Source organism: Symphalangus syndactylus, chromosome 13 (genome assembly GCF_028878055.3).
Source record: "Symphalangus syndactylus isolate Jambi chromosome 13, NHGRI_mSymSyn1-v2.1_pri, whole genome shotgun sequence".
NCBI classification, from domain to species: Eukaryota; Metazoa; Chordata; class Mammalia; order Primates; family Hylobatidae; genus Symphalangus; species Symphalangus syndactylus.
Genome location: NC_072435.2, coordinates 116,280,223 through 116,301,000, shown reverse-complemented (window position 1 = coordinate 116,301,000; position 20,778 = coordinate 116,280,223). Strand labels below are relative to the sequence as shown.

Sequence of the window (20,778 nt, the reverse complement as noted above, 5' to 3'; positions counted from 1 at the left end):
CAGCTCTAGAACCATTTAAACCTGACACCAAAAAAGACAGCCCACAATATCATAGTAGCTGTCACGTTAACCTATTCAAGAAATAACTTGTCTAGCTTACCTGTAATGAACTTAACAAAACAAAAAGCTTACATTGCTTGTGCAGGTGATTTATTGCAACTATTTGCCTTCGCATTCTAATGCACCTAGAGGTCACTTTATTAAGCAGCAAAAGAATTCACATCAAATTCAGCTCAAACCAAGGCATAAGGAAACTGCTCTAGATGAGAGGGAGATGGTGGCAATGCTACCGCTTCAGATGGCCCTGCTCTCCTGCAGCTGTATCAAGACTCCTCTTCCTATGACTCAAGCCAGTCACTGAAAACAAGCTCTATCTTAGGGGTAGCAGGTCTCAGGGCTTCGTGAGTTACAGCTTTCCTTACCAACTCAAGCCATGCTCAAGAAGAGGCAAAACCCTCCTTTCACACATGCAAGTGCCAAGGACAGCCTACTCCATTAAGCTGGCACCACAGCCTGGCCATGTGTCAGAAAAAAAATAAACTGCAATTCAAACTGGGTGTCCTAAATCCATTTTATTCCCACTCATTTCTTTAACAAGGAGAACTAAATAGGTAGTAAAGATTCAGCTGTTTTTTTTAAAAGATAAACTGAGAGGTGTGCTGAGCCCAGGAAGCCCTGACATGATGCTACAGCAGAGCAGTGTGTGCCATTCTGGGCTGGACTGCTCTAATGCATCTGAAAGGGACTCAATCTTATTTTGGGTTGAGAAAAATTGATTACACATGGGTCAAAAAGACTAAACTGGCAATGAACTAAAAACCTTGGTAGGAAGAGATCTCTTGTGAGTGTCAATACTTTATTTTGGTGTAAAGAAAGGAAGCTGGAAAATACACTGTATTTAAAATTTTCTTGGTTCCCCCTCATTGTGGAAACCCCCTCCCCCCAGAGCTAATCTGTTCAAACTCAAATACTTAAAAATTACAGCAGCCAAACAAAAGCATGGGGGAAAAAAACAAAAACAAAAAAAACAGATGGAAAAGGTAGCCTGGGCCAGTAGTGTCACTTGGTGTGGACGACTGAGGTGCTGAACAGGAGCTTCTGTTTCTGTTTTTTTCTTTTCTTTCCTCCTTTCTCTTCTAAAGGGAGACACAGAAAGAGAGCTTAACTTAAAATGCCATCCCTTGTCCCCTGGCCAGTTTTCATTACTGAGAGTCACAGAGTAGGAACTAAGATTGGAGGCTCTGGAATTAGACTGCCCTAGATGCCAATACCAGTCTTGGTATACACCAAGTGGGTGTCTTTGGGCAAGTCACTTTTACCCCCCTGGATCTCAGTTTCCCCATCTGTAACGTGAGGTACACCCATTTAATGTGGTTGTTGGGAGAATAAAATTAGCACAGTGCTAGGCACATAGCACACCATACGTATGTGATTCTTGTCTAGTCACGAACGGAGTGCAACAGGCTTTGAGACTGATTTCTCCATCTAATTAGCCACTGTGTACCAACTCAAGATTCTAAAGGATACAGGTTGTACACCCCACTGTATCTTGGAAGAGTTCCTCAGAATTTCACTTTCAGGCATCATCAATTACTCTGGGGTGGCAAATAGGTCCTATCTGACATACCAAATGGAGTATTATTTAAATGACACTAGAGTGTGCTGAAGGGTTCAGAAGGGAAAGAGCCTAATTAGTGATGTCTGCCACTGAATCCAGGCGGGAATGGCAGTACATGTGTAGTATGTTTGACAACCCTGGGCACTCCAGCCTCTGCCCTTACCAGAGAGGGGATCTGAAGTAGCTGGTGTGTCCAGTTTCATGAAGGCTGCTTCAATAGCTTGGCTGAAGGAATTTTGAAAACTGGGCACAGGAACACGGTCTGAATTATCACTCTCCCCATCGCTGTCCACAGGGGCAGGAGGAACTAAGCTGTTCTCATCTAAAAAATACTAGTGTTAAAACTATAGAAACAACTCTTTTTCTAGAAACAGCCTTTTATGGAAAGGAGCCAAACTCCCCCTTCACCAGTGGACCATCCTCACCTTTCTTTGGAGCAGTTTTGGGCCACACATCTGCTTTTGCTTTTCCAACCCTCAGCATCTGCCAAAGTGGGAAAGAAGTGGGGGAGAGAATTTAAGTAGCTGGTCCCACTTCTTTTTCAGACCTACCTTGACTGACTGGAGAGGCACAGAACCAACTATCACCTTTGAAAATATTTTCCAGGTACTTCTCTCCTTAACACACTGTTCTAGTCATGTCCTCTATATCCTGGCTAATGGAAATGGCAATGAAACCCACAAGCTGGTAAACCATAAGCTGTTTGTTCCTTAGGAAATGGTATAAAGAACACTGCAAAGAAGGCATAAGAGATTCTTACTGAGACCCTCAAATTGGGAATTCTGACTTTCTGGTAAGTTTTTCTGCCCTTCTTGGGACCCCTAAAAACATCAGTCTGTCTGAGAAAGCAGTGGGTAGTACCCTCCAGTTTTTTTTAGACAGTTTCGCTCTTGTTGCCCAGGCTGGCGTGCAATGGCACAATATTGGCTCACTGCGACCTGTGCCTCCCGGGTTCAAGCAATTCTGTCTCAGCCTCCCAAGTAGCTGGGATTACAGGCACCCGCCTGGCTCATTTTTGGATTTTCTTTTAGTAGAGACAGGGTTTCACCATGTTGGCCAGGCTGATCCTGAACTCCTGACCTCAGTTAATCCACTCACCTTGGCCTCCCAAAGTGCTGGGATTATAGGCGTGAGCCACTGTGCCCGGCCTAGTACCCTCCAGTTTTTTTTGTTTTGTTTGAGATGGAGTTTCGCTCTTGTTGCCCAGGCAGAGTGCAATGGCACAAATCTTGGCTTACCGCAACCTCTGCCTCCCAGCTTCAATTGATTCTCCTGCCTCATCCTCCTCAGTAGCTGGGATTATAGGCATGCACCACCATGCCCGGCTAATTTTTGTATTTTTAGTAAAGACGGGGTCTCTCCATGTTGGTCAGGCTGGTCTCGAACTCCTGACCTCAGGTCTTGGCCTCCCAAAGTGCTGGGATTACAGGCATGAGACACCGTGCCCAGCCAAGTACCCTCCAGTTTTAAACCACATGGCTACTAAACTTCAGTTACCTAAAGCCATGAAAACTAATTAAACTCTCTCCTGACACTGCTTCAACAGCCCCTGACTACCTTTTAGTCTGCTTTTCCAATAACTCCTTAATCATTAACTTTCAGATCCAACCACAGGCCAGTAAAATTCCTGCAAGGACAATAAAATCAGAACAATCCTCATGCCCCTGAGGAATTTTCATTCTACTTGGCCAAGGCCAGCTTTGTAACTGCTGAAGGCCACTATGAGCCCCAACTGCAAATATGCCACTTAAAAGGCAGGGAACACTTTATTCCTGGAAAAATATCAACAGACAAACCCCATGGGGTTCAAGCAGGGATGCCTTGTCCTTAAATCATATATTCCAAAGTGAGGAATGCCTATTACTCAAGATGAGTTTGTGTTGGCAGATGCCGATTTCATTAAATAACCTTTCTTCATTATGTTCCACTTTGGTGAACTTCTCCCTTTGTCTCTAGGAGTTTGGGTCTCTTATGGTTTAGACGTTTGACCCTCCCAAGCCTCATGTTAAAATCTGATCCCCAGTGTTGGAAGTGGGGACCTAATGGGAGGTGTTTGGGTCATGGGGGTGGACCCCTCATGAACAGATTAATGCCCTCCCTGGGGGATGGAAGACCTATTCTCGCATTCATTCCTGAAAGAGCTGATGAGTGATGTCTGCCACTGGATCCAAGTGGGAATGGCAGTACATGTGTGTTTGACAGCCCTGGGCACTCCAACCTCTGCCCTTACCACAGAAGGGATCTGAAGTAGCTGGTGTGTCCAGTTTCACAAAGGCTGCTTCAATAGCTTGGCTGAAGGCTATTTTGAAACTGGGCACAGGAACACAGTTGTTTAAGACAGCCTGGCACCTCCTCCCCTCCTTGCTTCCTCTCTTGCCATGTGATCTCTTCACAAGCAGGGACCCCTTCACTTCGTGTACCATGAGTGGAAGCAGCCTGAGGCACTCACCAGATGCCCAGTCCTCCAGCCAGCACAGTCATGAGCCAAATAAACTTTTTTTTTTTTTTTTTTGATAAATGACTCGGCCTCGGGTAATCTTTTATAGTCACACAAATGGACTGAGACAGTATCCAAATAGTTTGACATGTGAATTGTTTTACTCTTAAAAGGTAATCAAAATGTCACCTATGTTTTATTCTTACCAAAATGTTTAAATGTTTAACCTGAATCCATTCATTAGAAATCATACAAGTCCAAACTGTAGGATATTCTATAAAACAACTGGCCAGGGAAGGGAAAAGAAAAAAGGGGGGATATGGGCAAAGGAACGGTTATAGATCAAAGGACACTAAAGAGACTTGACAACTAAATGCAGGGAGTACGGGATTCTGCCCTGAGTTGAAAATAAAGGACACTGAGACAAATGGGGAGATATAAATATGCACCATATTAGGTATTATTGTGGCAGTGGAATTTCTCTAATGTGATCATTGTGGTTCTATAGGCGAATATCCCACTTTCTTTGGCATGTATCTCCTAAGCACTTAGTGGTAAAGTATCATTCATGATATCTGCAACTTCTTTTCAACACAGAAAAAAGAGAAAGCAAATATATAACAGCAAAATAATAACAATTAGTGAATCTAGGTCAAAAGTGCAAGTGTTCATAATACTATTCTTTCAACTCTGTTTTTCAAAATAAAGTTGGAAGGAAAAAAGCAATAGCAATAAAGCCTAGTTAAAAAAAAAAAAAAAAAAAAAAGGCTGGGCGCAGTGGTTCATGCCTGTAATCCCAGTACTTTGGGAGGCCAAGGCAGGTGGATCACCTGAGGTCAGGAGTTCTAGACCAGCCTGGCCAACATGGTAAAACCCTGTCTCTACTAAAAATACAAAAATTAGCCGGGAGGCCGGGCGCGGTGGCTCACGCTTGTAATCCCAGCACTTTGGGAGGCTGAGGCGGGTGGATCACGAGGTCAGGAGATCGAGACCACGGTGAAACCCCATCTCTACTAAAAATACAAAAAATTAGCCGGGCATGGTGGCGGGCGCCTGTAGTCCCAGCTACTCAGAGAGGCTGAGGCAGGAGAATGGCGTGAACCTGGGAGGCGGAGCTTGCAGTGAGCTGAGATTGCGCCACTGCACTCCAGCCTGGGCGACAGAGCGAGACTCCGTCTCAAAAAAAAAAAAAAATTAGCCAGGCATGGTGACAGGCGCCTGTAACCCAACCCCAGCTACTCGGGAGGCTGAGGCAGGAGAATCGCTTGAAGCCGGGAGGCGGAGGTTGCAGTGAGCCAAGATCACGCCATTGCACTCCAGCCTCAGGGACAGAAGCAAGACTTCATCTCAGAAAAAAAAAAAACTTAAGTATTTGGCATAACTCCTGGGAGCCACTTGTTAATCACCTCTGAAGTCCAGCAGTTAATTTTCAGGATCCCCCTCTCTTCTCACCTCAACCCCACAATTATTTCATGTTCCTTGACTTCGGAACCCTCCTTACCAAAGCTCAATTCTTGCTTATTTCTCAGTGCAAACTACTATAATTACATAAGAAAGATCCATATCAACTGCTCTAAAGAACTGTCAATGGCCGGGCGTGGTGGCTCACACCTGTAATCCCAGCTCTTTGGGAGGCCGAGGCGGGCAGATCACAAGGTCAGGAGATTGAGACCATACTAGCTAACATGGTGAAACCCTGTCTCTACTAAAAATACAGAAAATTAGCCGGGTGTGGTGGCAGACGCCTGTAATCCCAGCCACTCGGGAGGCTGAGGCAGGAGAATGGCGTGAACCTGGGAGGCAGAGCTTGCAGTAAGCCGAGATCGTGCCACAGAACTCCAGCCTAGGGGACAGAGCAAGACTCCATCTCAAAAAAAATAAAAATAAAAATAAAAAAAAGAACTGTCAAGATAATGATTCTACACTAGCCTCAAAGAAGTTTATACGGACTTCTTACAAGGGCACATGTCAAGCTGTCCATCCATCTTCCTCACTTATCTGAATGCAGGAATGCTGAGTATTAGCTTGTTATCTTAGAGATTAACAAAGTGGTTTCACAGCAAGCCTCACTAGCCTATCGTTCCCCCACCCAGCTCCAAGGAAGCTGCTTTGGCTAGGTACAGTATAACCAAGGCAATCTTCCCCTCTCAAAGTGAAGAGAAATGGCTTATTTTATGTAACAGACAAATACCACCTGAATCAGAGGTCCTAGAACCAGAGACCAGTTAAAATTGATGCTGTATCCCCAGCCCCTACAATAGTATCCAGTACACAAGTATCAAATGATTTTTAAAATATTCTAAACTCTGATTCTCCCTCAGCTATTCTTGGCCTCTTTCCTGGGTACGTCTACAGTAACATCTGAGAACTAAATCCACGAGCTTTCTCCTCTTAAGAATGGGTCCCATGATTATTAGAGTCAGTGCAACATTAGCCTGTTAAGTCTCTCCTTTTCCAACAGAGGGGACGTCTATGACATAATCTGCCCTCTGCCAACTCCATGCTGCATAAAGCTCAGACAGGCAGTTAACTTCCCTCCTACCCATCAGATGACTCAATTTGTCCAGCCGTATTAGAATGAAAGGTAACAATCCCTGGAGGAGGTTCCCATAATAATGAGCAGCAGAGTTCATGTTAAATATCCCTGGACTGCTTCACAAGCAAAGGATTTACCTGGGCAAAGGAAGGGAAGGGAGAGTCTTCTTCCAGACTCCCAACGCAGAATGAGGGACTGCCCTGACTGGCAGTGGGTGACAGAGGGGTCAGCAGAAAGTCTGAAAGGGAACCAGAGACCTGATTATATTCGTCACGTTCCAAGGAATGTCCTTAACAAGAGAGATGAGTGAGCCCTGAGTCAGGTCTGGAAAATTACAAATCATCCCCTCAAAAAAAAAAAAAGCAAACATTGATCCAACTTTCAACTCTCCCATGTTCTTAAAAAGCCAACAATATCACCAGTGAAATCAGTGACCGGTATAGGAAGAGGGAAAAGCTTCATGGTTACAGTAACTCTAGAAGTCATGGTAGAATCTACTCCTACTGTAAGAAAAAGTATTTGCTTTTGAAATGCTACACTTTCCACAAAGGCTGGCTCTCAAGGATAGGTACTGTCAGGGACTGGTTTTACAAGGATGAAATAGCTCCAAGAAAAAGATAAAATTTAATCAGCTCAGCCTTTACATTCCCGATAGTAGACACTATGACCTGGGAGTATCCAATTAGAATCCAAGACACAACAAGATCCAGCACGAGGATGCAAACTTTTCCCCGATACTCCCTAGGTAATACACTTCTCTATCCTTTCTGATTAGAGCTGAACACTTCCCACAGATCAGTCTATCCACTGCCCTGAACAGTGTTGGACGAGAGGGACCCTATTCTCTCCCCCAGCAGCAGGCCCTCACACGGTCAGCACTCTTATTACTAGGACTAACCAATTGCTCTTGCTTAAATACATTAAAAGCTTAAACTTTCAGAAAAGCCGGGTGCAGTGGTCACGCTGTAATCCCAGCACTTTGGGAGGCTGAGGTGGGTGGATCACCTGAGGTCAGGAGTTCGAGACCAGGCTGACCAACATGGCAAAACCCCATCCCTACTAAAATTACAAAATTTGCTGGGCATGGTGGCGGGCACCTGTAATCTCAGCTACTTGGGAGGCTGAGGCAGGAGAATCACTTGAACCTGGGGAGTGGAGGCTGCAGTGAACCGAGATCATGCCACTGTGCTCCAGCCTGGGTGATAGAGCAAAACTCTATCTTAAAAAAAAAAAAAAAGGCTGGGTGTGGCTCACGCCTGTAATCCCAGCACTTTGGGAGGCCAAGGCAGGCAGATCACGAGGTCAGGAGATCGAGACCATCCTGGCTAACAGGGTGAAACCCCATCTCTACTAAAAATACAAAAAATTAGCCAGGCATGGTGGCACGCACTGTAGTCCCAGCTACTCGGGAGGCTGGGGCAGGAGAATCGCTTGAACCCTCGAGGGGGAGGTTGCAGTGAGCCAAAATTGCACCACTGCACTCCAGCCTGGGCGACAGAGTGAGACTCCGTCCAAAACAAAACAAAACAAAAAGCAGCTTTCAGAAAAGACACTATGTGGGCCGGGCGCGGTGGCTCACGCTTGTAATCCCAGCACTTTGGGAGGCCGAGGCGGGCGGATCACAAGGTCAGGAGATCGAGACCACGGTGAAACCCCGTCTCTACTAAAAAATACAAAAAATTAGCCGGGCGTGGTGGCAGGCGCCTGTAGTCCCAGCTACTCGGAGAGGCTGAGGCAGGAGAATGGCGTGAACCCGGGAAGCGGAGCTTGCAGTGAGCCGAGATTGCGCCACTGCACTCCAGCCTGGGCAAAAGAGCAAGATTCCATCTCAAAAAAAAAAAAAAAAAAAGAAAAGACACTATGTGAAAACACAATCTTGGTATCACAGATAGGCTGGGCACAGTGGCTCAGGCCTGTAATCCCAGCACATTGGGAGGCCGAGGCAGGCAGATCACTTGAGGCCATGAGTTTGAAACCAACCTGGCCAACATGGCGAAACCCCATCTCTACTAAAAATACAAAAATTAACAGGGTATGGTGGTGCATGCCTGTAATCCCAGCTACTCGGGAGGCTGAGGCACAAGAATTGCTTCAACCTGGGATGCAGAGGTTGCAGTGAGCCGAGATTGTGTCACTGTACTCCAGCTTGGGCGACAGAGTGAGACCCTGTCTCAAAAAAAAAAAAAAAAAAAAAAGCGTATCACAAATAATGTATTTAATGATCTGCCATAGTCCTTCGTGTGCTCCTTTTTCAGTTAAACAGAAGAGTGTCACAGTAGTGCAGTCCTCAAGAACCAGGTTCTAATCCCAGTTCTTGCCACTAAGTACCTGCCTCAGCCACAGGTTCCTAATCTGCAAAATGGTATGCATATGAACAAAATGGTCACCAAAGTTTTAAATATTCCAATGATGGACACTTTAAGAATGCCCGACAGAGGCCAGGCACGGTGGTTCACGCCTGTAATCCCAGGACTTTGGGAGGCCAAGGCAGGTGGATTACCTGAGGTCGGCGATCACCTGAGGTCTGCTGGCGGATCACCTGAGGTCGGGAGTTAGAGACTAGCCTGACCAACATGGAGAAACCCTGTCTCTACTAAAAATACAAAATTAGCCAGGCGTGGTGGCGCATGCCTGTAATCCCAGCTACTTGGAGGCTGAGGCAGGAGAATCGCTTGAACCCAGGAGGCGGAGGTTGCAGTAAGCCAAGATTGCACCATTGCACTCCAGCCTGGGCAACAAGAGCGAAACTCTGTCTGAAACGAAACAAAACAAAACAAGAATGCCTGAGAAATCAGTCGTAAGCATCAAAAAGTATCTCTCTTGGCCAGGTGCAGTGGTTCACACCTGTAATCCCAGCACTCTGGGAGGCTCAGGCAGGAGATCACTTGAGCCCAGGAGTTCAAGACTACAGTGAGCTACGATTGCACCACAGCACTGAGCAAGACCCTATCTCTTAAAAACAAACAGGCTGGGCACAGCAGCTCCCACCTGCAATCCCAGCACTTTGGGAGGTTGAGGCAGGCAGAACACTTGAGGCCAGGAGTTCGAGATCAGCCTGGCCAACATGGAGAGACGCTATCTCTACTAAAAATATAAAAATTAGCCAGGCATGGTGACGCACACCTGTAATCCCAGCTACTCATGAGGCTGAGGCAGGAGAATCGCTTGAACCCGGGAGGCAGAGGTTGCAGTTAGCTGAGATTGCACCAGTGCATTCCAGCCTGGGTGACAGAGCTAGACTCCATCTCAAAAAAAAAAAAAGAAATTAATAAACCATGTGCCAGGCAGAATGAAGATCACAAAAGATAGTTCTCTGAAATTATAGTAACTCTTTAATAAGTGTTTAATTTCATAACACTTTAAACATTCTTTATATATAAGACAAACTTTTTTAAGGCTAAAGGCCCATTTGAACATTTCAATCCAGTCTCATTCCTTAGAATGTAACACTACTACCAATTTGGAACACATCTGTCTCAGTATTTTTTTTTTTGAGAGGGTCTGGCTGTGTTGCCCAGGCTAGAGTGCAGTGGCCCAATCTGGGCTCACTGCAACCTTTGCCTCCTAGGCTCAAGCCATCCCCCAACCTCAGCCTCCCAAGTAGCTGGGACTACAGGTGCACACTACCACACCCGGCTAAATTTCGTATGTTTTGTAGAGACAAAATTTGGTCGGTCTTGAACTCCTGAGCTCAAGGGGATCTTGCCCACCTTGGCCTCCCAAAGTGCTGAGATTACAGGTGTGAGCCACTGTCCTGGCCTTCAATTCTTTTCTATACATATAATTTTTTTAGGCCGGGCGCAGTGGCTCACGCTTGTAATCCCAGCACTTTGGGAGGCCGAGGCGGGCGGATCACGAGGTCAGGAGATTGAGACCATGGTGAAACCCCGTCTCTACTATAAATACAAAAAAAATTAGCTGGGCGTGGTGGCGGGCGCCTGTAGTCCCAGCTACTCAGAGAGGCTGAGGCAGGAGAATGGCGTGAACCCGGGAGATGGAGCTTGCAGTGAGCCGAGATTGCGCCACTGCACTCCAGCCTGGGTGACAGAGCAAGACTCTGTCTCAAAAAAAAAAAAAAAAAAAAAAGTTTTTTTATTTCCTCCCCTGCCTTCTAACAGAAGTTTTTCTATACATTTACATATATATACACACACCCATAATGAAATGCTTTAGTTTTGTGGTGGTGGTGGTGTTTTTTTAAACCCACAAACATTTATTTTTGTTCTACAAATTAGTTTTATCTTCCCACTAGTATGTGAATAGAAGAACTATATTCCCTGCTTTAACAGGTGTGAATTTTTTTTTTTTTTTGAGAGACAAAGTCTCACTCTGTTGCCCAGGCTGGAGTCCAGTGGCGCAACCTCGTCTCACTGCGACCTCCGCCTCCCAGGTTCAAGCAATTCTGTTGCCTCAGCCTCCCAAGTAGCTGGGACTACAGGCGCCTGCCACCATGCCCAGCTAATTTTTGTATTTTCAGTAGAGACAGGGTTTCACCGTGTTGGTCAGGCTGGTCTTGAATTCCTGACCTCATGATCCACCCGCCTTGGCCTCCCAAAGTGCTGGGATTACAGGCATGAGCCACCGTACCCAGTCTTCTGGTGTGAAATATTTTACAGTATAAATACTATAATTTAGTCATTTTCTTATTGGTAGGCTTTCTAAACTGTTTTGTTTTTTTTTTTGAGCTATTAAAACGATGCTACAATAAAGAGACATGTACAAAGATGTTTAGGCATACAGGGGAGTATCTCAAACAAAAAACTAGAAACAAAAACAGGTGGGCCAAAGGGCAGAATCCAGGTGCAACTATCCTGCCTAAAGAGCTCCTTGAGGTGCTTAGAAGCTGACAGGGTAAAGCAGTCAGTATAGCAAGTGAGAAGGATGAATAAATGTTAAGAATTTGATGTACCTCAGGACTACCAAAGTAAGGTTATGCCCCTGAAGTCCACACCATGCTGAGTGGGCCGGGGTTGTAAACTCAGACACCAAAGCTTTGCATAAGGTCTAGCTGATGAGTGAATTCATTAAATTTCACCTGTTTACCTGCATGGGAACCTGGACTTCTGCTGAGAGGAGAAAGGGAGAGGGCCCCATGGCCCTCGGTGCTGGTGGGACCCAAAGCAGAATCAGAGGAGCAGGTATAAGAATTGAAGGCAGGAAACTGCTGTAGATTCTCGAGGGGAATGTGGACTTCTGGGTCTGCAAAGGAAAGATAACCCTTGTAAACCCATTCACAGAACTCTTCAAATTTTTTTTTTTTTTTTTTTTTGAGATGGGGTCTCACTCTGTCACCCAGGCTGGAGTGTAGTGGTACGATCTCTGCTCACTGCATCCTCTGCCTCCCAGGCTCAAGCAATCCTCCCACCTCAGCCTCCTGAGTAGCCGGGACCACAGGCACGTGCCACCACACCCAGCTAATTTTTTGAATTTTTAAAGAGATGGGGTTTCACCATGTTGCCCAGCCTGGTCTTGAACTCCTGAGCTCAAGTGATCTGCCCACCTTGGCCTCCCAAAGTGTTAGGATTACAGACGTGAGCCACCACACCTGGCCTGAATTTTTCAAATAGTTTCCAACAGTTGAGGACATCATACATGTGTACCCCCAAAGGTCTAGAGAATGCAGACAGAAGCTAAAACCCAAATTTACAATAACTGTCCTTCTATAATATCTTTGTTTAATATAGTTAACCTTGTTCTAACTATTCATAATTGAGGCTGGGTAACAAACACGAGGGTTAATTACACTGTTCTACTTGTCTTGATATTTCCATAATAAAAAGGTTAAAACGAAAAATCCTATTCCCGAAATATCAGTCTTCTCAAAGTTCAGGACATGTGCCAAACACTTACACAGTGTTGGGACCCCAAGTATACACTTACCCCACTTGAGATATAAAACATATGTTTCCATGCCATATGGAGTCAAAACACCAAAGTCCTTTTCTGGACCAAGGACTCAATTCCTTGTTTCTAGTGGATAATGGGACCTCATGTTACACTAATACCCTGGATTCAATGAAACTTATTTTGGAGAACCAGATCAAAAGGCTGTGCTTACTGCTACGAAAGATCTCTTAAATCCAACTTCCTGCACTTCCTAGTCTATCAAAGTTTCCATCTTATCAGACCCACCTGGCAGACTTGCTGTGTATAGCTGTCCCCTTTCATAAAGAGTCAGAGGTCAGGTCAGTGATCCAGAGAGCATGGGGAACGATGGCCCCCAGCATTCTTAGCGAAGCCCCAATTCCCATCTCTGGAACAGGTTTATATCACCCACTATTACCAAGGCTGAATTTCACCTTAATCCTTACTATGTGCTAGGCACTTTGACCCATATTAACTCATTATATTTGCAAGCAAGCCTATTAAGGAGGTGCTCTCATGATTCACAATTAAAAGCTGAAGAAAACAAGTGGCTAAGGTCTGGTCCTGGGTCCCAGACACAGAGTTCCATACAATGATGTACAGCAGTACTAGTCAAAGATTAAAGTTCCTGAACTTACACTTGCCCTGTTTCTTGTTCTCCTCTATCTCAATCCTGCGCTCTCGGCGGCGTTCCTCCCGAGCCTTCTTTTGGCGCTGACGTTTCCTCTTCTCAATGTCATCTGCGGATTGGTCAAGTTGTAAAGAGGTAGACCCAGGACAACCTGGTCATTACCTCCTCCCAGTATTTGCAGCTAAGCCCACACCAGTAGGCCCAGCTGGACTAGATGAACAGATGAAGTGTTTAGGAGGTACTAAGACTCATGATACAGTTCCATAAGTTTCCTCCCACACTGGGTTTCTAGCCACAAGAATCCCTGAACCCTACTATAAAGAGAAGCAGAGCAGGGGCATTCTCACCTGAGAACATCTCTAGGGTTTCCTTAGAGACCACAGGAGGTTGCAAAGCCAGTTCACAGATGCTGAACTCACAGGTGAGTGGCAAGTGAGAGAGATATCTGTGACGCTGTCGAACATCCTACATTGGAAAAAGGACCAATACTCAACAAAAGAAAGCCTAACTGAAAGCAGGGGGTCCTAACCCCAATATCCAACAATATATACATAACACAGCCAGCACTGGGGCTGGAAACAGTAGTGCTCAATTATCCTCATTTTGACAAGCCAAAGAGAAACTGTCAACCTACAGCAAGGTGGAATAAGCAACCAAATCCAGTTATTTTTGGTTTGTACTGCAAAGGAGTGAACTGAGTCTGGCAACAAATAATCTAAAGCCCATCAACTGTTTCTGATTTTTCAAGGGCCCACAGCTGAGGGGGACGAACAGAGAAGATAAAAAGTTATTTGTTGGCAGAAAAACAGAACAGAAAAAACCTGGGAACCACTGACAGAATAACTGGGAAGGAAGATAAAGCAGATCTCCCTATTGAAAGACACTTGGCCTGAAATAGTAAAAAATGAAGCCCAATTTTTTCTTTTTTTTTTTTTTTGAGACATGGTCTTGCTCCGTCGCCCAGGCCGGCTCACTGCAGACTTGATCTCCCCGGCTCAGGTGATCCTTCTGCCTCAGCCGCCTGAGGAGCTGGGACTACAGGTGCACATCATCGCACCCAGCTAATTTTTTTTGTATTTTTTGTAGAAATGCCCTGGCTGGTCTGAAACTCCTAGCCTCAAGCAATCTGCCTGAGTAGGCCTCCCAAAAGTGCTGGGATTACAGGTGTGAGCTACCATATCCAGCCCATTTATTTTCATTTCTATTCTTTTTCTGCATATTGTTTGATGAAAAATTTATAGTACTCAGAGTCTAATTTTAAATCTTACAACAAATTTGTGACATTTCTTCCAAGCAATAAGGAGGAAAAGAAACACAAATAAACTCCATCTTGAATAAAACGAAGAAATATCTACATCCCCAAACTACAATCAATGAGCCAGAGAAGCAGGGAACAGCACTAACTGATTTAACAGAACCCTGGCATGCTGAGGGGACACTTCACTTACAAAGAATTCACAGCAATATCACTGACAGACTAAAAAATACAAAAACTAAAGGCCTTGAAGGTTTGTGAACTTAGGATGGCTCGGCCTACCTCAAAGAGATTAGGTGAATACTGCTGCCTGACCCTCCATTTCTACAGGAAGGCCTCACCTCAGACATGGAGTAGCCAGCAATCTCCACCACAGTTGCCGAGATCTTCTCGGGGCTCCTCTCCAGGCTGCCGTACTCCCGCACGAGGCAGCGCACATTCACAGGGTGCAGGAACATGTGCTGCCCATCTTCCGCTGAGGACAAGGGGCTCTATCACACACCAGTCTTGGCCAGTCCCCAGAAGGCTCCCCACCCCTCCCCATGCCCAAGGGCTCAAGCCACCCAAGCCACAGGATCTAGTGGCGCTCCTCTGCTTAGAGCACTGGGTCACCTCTGAAACACCTCTGTGGCAACCCAGCCCTCTCTTCAGGCACCCTCACCTTGGTAAAAGTAGTAACAAGGAGAGCTGCTGAGGCGTGTGAAGCCTGACTTGGTGATGGGTTCCCGCTGGCTGGACTCAGTGCAAATGGTCCCCTCTTTAAGATTGTCATCTGCTAACTCCAAGTCATCACAGGCCTCTGGCAACCCCTCAGCCTCTGGTTCAGACACTGCTTCCTCCTCTTCTACCAGAGGGAGAGCTAGAGGTCTAGAAGGAGTGTCCAGAGAACAAACTTCCGTGGTTTCTTCATCGAAGGCAGACAGATACTCCAGCACACCCTGTTGCAGCAAACTCTAGGTCAACAGAAAGTATATCTCCTGCTTTCCAAAAGCAATGTGGCAAATGTAGGCCTAAAAGCCAAGCTCCCTAGATGTTTATCTTGGCTGTCGTGTTCACTGATTTAACACCCCTGGGGAAAGAACTAATAACAAGCATACAGAAAATACTCATTTGTCCCCTCTTCTCTTGAGAAGGTTAAGATCTCACAGTAATGCCGACCAGCTCAATGGCAGCATTTGAGGAATGGCAGCCACTTAGTAACAGGAACACACTAACCTTCCTGGGTTGAAAAACAGAGTCCTTCGCCAAGGGAGCCATCAGCACCAGTTGTTCCAGAGCAGCCACAACACCAGTGACCTCCCCTCTGCTTCCAGCCAATCCCGACAGAGCCTCTTCCCGAGTCTAACGCGACCAGAGAGAACACCAGAGAAGGTTAAGTTTCCAGAAACACACTTAGCTTGAAGGGCAAAGGCTTAGAATGGCCTCTCAACAGGACGAAAAGTTAAAAGGCAATAAGACCCAATGGGAAGGAGTTAGGTGCTTAAATATCTCAACTTTGAGGGAAACAGGAAGCAAAACGCATGCAATACCCACTAAGGATTGCAATCTGCTTAGAATCTGACACTGGGGAGTGTAAATTAGTTCAGCCATTGTGGAAGACAGTGTGGTGATTCCTCAAAGACCTAAAGACAGAAATACAATTTCACCCAGCAATCCCATTACTGGGTATATAGCCAAAGGAATATAAATCATTCTACTGTAAAGACACATACGGCCGGGTGTGATGGCTCATGCCTGTAATCCCAGCACTTTGGGAGGCTGAGGTGGGCGGATAACCTGAGGTTGGGAGTTCAAGACCACCCTGACCAACATGGAGAAACCCCATCTCTACTAAAAATACAAAATAACCCAGGCACGGTGGGGCATGCCTGTAATTCCTGCTACTCAGGAGGCTGAGGCAGGAGAATCACTTGAACCTGGGAGGCAGAGGTTGTGATGAGCCGAGATCACGCCACTGCACTCCAGCCCGGGCAACGAGAGCGAAACTCTGTCTCAAAAAAAAAAAAAAAAAGAAAAACCAAATATCGCACGCATGTTCTCACTTCTAAGTGGGAGCTAAATGATGAGAAAACATGGACACATAGAGGGGAACACACACTGAGGCCTATCAGAGGGTGGAGAGTGGGAGGAGGGAGGGGATCAGGAAAAATAACTAATGGGTACTAAGCTTAATACCTGGGTGAAAATCTGTATAACAAACCCCCATGACACAGGTTTACCTATGTAACAACCTGCATTTGTACCCCGGAACTTAAAAGTTAAAAAAAATAAATAAAAGAGAATCTGACACTAACAACACTATACAAAAAACTTCCAGAACAGAAACCTAAGAACATGAAACTAACCTAGTTTTTAAAAACTATGCTCAGACAGAGGTCCAGAGTAGTAGGAAGGGTTTAGCTAACTCTACCTCAGCCTGGACAGCTCTAATTCTATGTAGCCTTTCTTATGTCTGTAATGGCATTTGAACAAATATGGCTGCAATGTATTACAAAAAGAAAGCAAAAGTTAAATATACAGGACTCTACCCAAGAAGCCCTTGGGAGTCAGTCAGGGAGAAGGGAATTCAAATACCAGCTGCATCCCTTACTAGCAAATTACCCAACCCAGGATTCCGTTTCCTCATCCATGAAAAGGGATAGTTCTATCTACCACACTAGAAGCTTAAGTGAGATCAATGTGTATAGCACAGGTCCTATCAAATGCTGATCACTCAATAAATATGGGCTTTTATTGCTCTAAGCTAGATCAGTGGTTCCAGGAGTGTGGTCTGGGGATGAACAGCCATCAGAATCACCCTAGAACTTGTTACATGCAAATTACTGAGCCTACTGAGCTTAACCTCTGCAATCAATATCTCAAGGTGGGGCCTAACCACCGGTGGTTGTGATGCTTCAGAATCCCTGTTGTGGAAGATACAAGACCCAGGGAATTCTATTCTTGTGTAATTCTTGCCATTTCAGGTACTCCTAAGGCATACTGGGCAGGCCATAATACTTTCTCTACAATGTCTCCCAAAACACCTCTAGAATAGAATCTTAAGTATTTTCCCAGAAAACAAAAAGCTCTAACTTGCTTTAAGAACATAGCTAATCTAAAAAACTCCACTGTCACAATTAGTTATAAAATCATTTTGACTTGCTCCTTTCAGCTCTAGAAAGAGCTTTAAAAGCCCTAGGTTAAACCTTCTCTACTGTCATCAAACAAAGCCCAAAACAAATTGGCTTTTTTAGCCATTCTCTGCTTATTGTCTTAAATGTGGAATAGAACTAACTTAACCCCCAGCGTCCATCAACTCACCCCTGACAGAGTGAAAAGGTTTAGCATTTCTGGTTTTCACCAGAGACCGCCAAGAGAGTGAAAAGGTTTAGCATCTCCAATGCATCCTCTCACCTTGAGCTCTTGGATAGCTGCCTCAATAAAGCAGGACTCGGGAGTGTGCTTCTCCTCTGCCAGCTGCTGCTCTAGTGCTACTTTCTCCTCCAGAACTACCCGGTGCAGCACCTGCTCCTTAGAGGCCAGCAGCAACTTGGAGTACTGGCTGTGCTGTTCATCTATAAGAATGCCAGCAAGATCAAAGAAATCCAACACTCAAAGCTCATGACGGTGTAGCTAAATAGGAATTTTCAAATACAGCATTTTCTCTGGGGTGAAAATGGGGTAATTTAGCATGATTTCCTAGAAAATAATTTAACAATGGTCTTAAAATAAGATCTGTAGCTCTGCTCTTGATATAAGAAATCTAAGAAACCTAGAGATGTAGTCAGAACTTTAGTCACACGTTTATTATTACAGCATTGTATGTAATATCACAAAAGCTCAAACCACCCAGGCACCGTGGCTCACACCTGTAATCCCAGCGCTTTGGGAGGTCGAGGTGGGTGGATCACTTGAGATCAGGAGTTCGAGACCAGCCTGACCAACATGGTGAAACCCCATCTCTACTAAAGACACAAAAAAATTAGTTGGGCGTGGTGGTGCATGCCTGTAATCCCAGTTGCTCGGGAGGCTGAGGTAGGAGAATCACTTGAACCCAGGAGGCAGAGGTCACAGTGAGCCAAGATCATGCCACTGCATTCCAGCTTGGGTGACAAAAGTGAAACTCTGTCTCAAAAAAAAAAAGAAAAAGAAAAAGAAAAAGCTCAAATCCAACCAGTAAAACCAACAATAAAGAATAAAGAAATGGTGGACCAGCGCAGTGGCTCACACCTGTAATCCCAGTACTTTGGGAGGCCAAGACAGGAAGACTGCTTGAGTTTAGAAGTTTAAGACCAAGCCAGCTGGGTGTGGTGGCTCACGCCTGTAATCCCAGCACTCTGGGAGGCTGAGGTGGGCGGATCACAAGATCAAGAGATCGAGACCATGCTGGCCAACATTGTGAAACCCCGTCTCTACTAAAAATACAAAAATTAGCCAGGCGTAGTGGCGCGTGCCTGTAATCTCAGCTACTCAGGAGGCTGAGGCAGGAAATCTCTTGAACCTGGGAGGCGGAGATTGCAGTGAGCTGGGATTGCACCACTGCACTCCAGCCTGGCAACAGAGTGAGACTCCATCTCAAAACAAAAATAAAAACAAAAAAAGCAAACACACAAAAAAAAAACAAAAACAAAAACTAGCCGGGCATGGTGGCAGGTGCCTGTAATCCCAGCTACTCAGGAAGCTGAGGCAGGAAAATCGTTTGAACCCAGGAGGTGGAGGTTGCAGTGAGCAGAGATCACACCACTGTACTCCAGCCTGGGCAACAGAGCGAGACTCTGTCTCAAAAAAAAAAAAAAAAAAGAGTAGTTCAAGACCAGCCTATCAACATAGCAAGACCTCATCTCTGCTAAAAATAAAAATAAAAAATTAACTATACCACCATGCCCAGTTAATTTTTTTAAATTAAAAAATATAATTTTAAATTAAAATTTAAATTAATTTAAAGTAATTAATTTTAATTATTTTAATGAATTAAATTAATTAAAAGTAATTATTGCCACTGCACTCCAGCCCGGGCGACAAAGTGAGACTCCATCTCAAAAAAAGGGTTAATGACATGATGGTATGTTCATTAACGAAAATTCTGTGAACACTAAAAGTGGTTTTCTTGGTCGGGCACAGCGGCTCACGCCTGTAATCCCAGCACTTTGGGAGGTAAGGCAGGCAGATCACCTGAGCTCGGGAGTTCGAGACTAGCCTGCCAACATGGTGAAACCCCATCTCTATTAAAAATACAAAAAAAATCAGCCGGGCGTGGTGGCAGGCACCTGTAGTCCCAGCTACTCGGGAGGCTGAGGCACGAGAATCACTTGAACCCGGGAGGCGGAGGTTGCAGTGAGCCAAGATCATGCCACTGCACTCCAGCCTGGGTGACAGAGCCAGACTCTGCCTCAAAAAAAAAAAAAAAAAAAAAAAAAAAAATTATATATATATATATATATATATATAAAAAATAAAATTTATCAATCTTTTATAGCATCTATCATTTCAGCCTGGTTCAAAAATCCACCCATATCTGAGGATTTTTTTAAATTAATACACATTTTTAATGTTTTAAGTTGTTAAACATTTAAACAGTCAAAATCACTAGGAAAAAATATTACACACACATATTTACCACCCAAATGAGAACACACAATCCTTTAGATAGATGCACATCTGAGGATTTATAAAGAAATTATCCTATATTTTCTTTTAAATAAAAGGGTTAAAACTTTTGGATTTTTTACATTTACTTCTTCAATCTATCTGGAATTAATTTCATGAATGGTATGAAATAGGAATCTAATTTTATTTTTTCCTTAGGGAGAATCAATTGTTTCAATACCATTTATTGAGAAATCTATCTTTTCCCCAGAGACTGAAATGCTATTTTAATCAAATGTTCATTTCTGCATGAAACACAAGGAACACATCTCTGACATTCATTGTTGAGCACTTATCACACTCTTTATCCTAATGGCCAGTCTACCAGTCTGTCTCTTCTATCGGACTACTGAGTGTCTTGATGACAGGCACCAAGACTGGCTGACTACAGAACCCCTAAAACTGGGCACAGTGAAAGACACTATGCAATAAAACTTTGTAAAATGAAAAATTAGGATGTATATATTAAACAAACTTGAAACCAATAATTAATCTACTCTCTACAAACTCCACCCTAACCTACTGGAATGCTATGACTAATCTGAACATGCTAGATGTGCCTTGCCCAAAGACTTAACTTTCTGATACTTAGATATATTCAATCACCCTAAAGGATGTACCCAGGATTATTTGTCCCCAAAATTGAAAGAACTCACCTCCTAGATGAATGGGATGGTCTACATTCATCCATTTGGATTTGGGCAAAGCCACCAACACCCCTTTCTCCCTCTTCATCAGCTGCATCGTAATGGTATCACCAACAACATACTGATGTGACTCTGTGGCAACAACACTGAAACATGGACACTTA

At 44.6% G+C, this 20,778-nt stretch overlaps 1 protein-coding gene and 1 long non-coding RNA gene across 12 annotated transcripts in view; one reads left to right on the top strand and one right to left on the bottom strand.

Moving 5' to 3' along the window:
- Positions 1–553: 553 nt before the first annotated feature.
- The window catches only part of RNF10 (ring finger protein 10), a 44,431-nt gene continuing 24,206 nt past the window's right edge, over positions 554–20,778 (bottom strand). For 4 of the 11 annotated variants that reach the window (XM_063614663.1, XM_055237749.2, XM_063614666.1 and 1 more), the window contains 12 exons: positions 20,624–20,760; positions 17,736–17,896; positions 15,558–15,683; positions 15,004–15,280; positions 14,684–14,817; positions 13,435–13,552; positions 13,095–13,196; positions 11,635–11,790; positions 6,729–6,829; positions 2,044–2,101; positions 1,782–1,940; positions 554–1,136 (listed from right to left, as the gene is read on the bottom strand). In XM_063614663.1, the coding sequence (XP_063470733.1) occupies positions 1,060–1,136; positions 1,782–1,940; positions 2,044–2,101; positions 6,729–6,829; positions 11,635–11,790; positions 13,095–13,196; positions 13,435–13,552; positions 14,684–14,817; positions 15,004–15,280; positions 15,558–15,683; positions 17,736–17,896; positions 20,624–20,760 (1,606 nt within the window). In that variant the 3' untranslated portion in view covers positions 554–1,059. Of the gene's footprint in view, positions 1,137–1,781; positions 1,941–2,043; positions 2,102–6,728; positions 6,830–11,634; positions 11,791–13,094; positions 13,197–13,434; positions 13,553–14,683; positions 14,818–15,003; positions 15,296–15,557; positions 15,684–17,735; positions 17,897–20,623; positions 20,761–20,778 lie in introns of those variants that run through there. The other 7 variants (XM_063614662.1, XM_055237748.1, XM_063614664.1 and 4 more) reach the window with 4 other exon arrangements.
- LOC134732061 (uncharacterized) lies at positions 2,160–4,128 on the top strand. The gene is made up of 2 exons (XR_010114980.1): positions 2,160–2,224; positions 2,333–4,128. It is a non-coding gene; the product is annotated as an uncharacterized lncRNA (long non-coding RNA).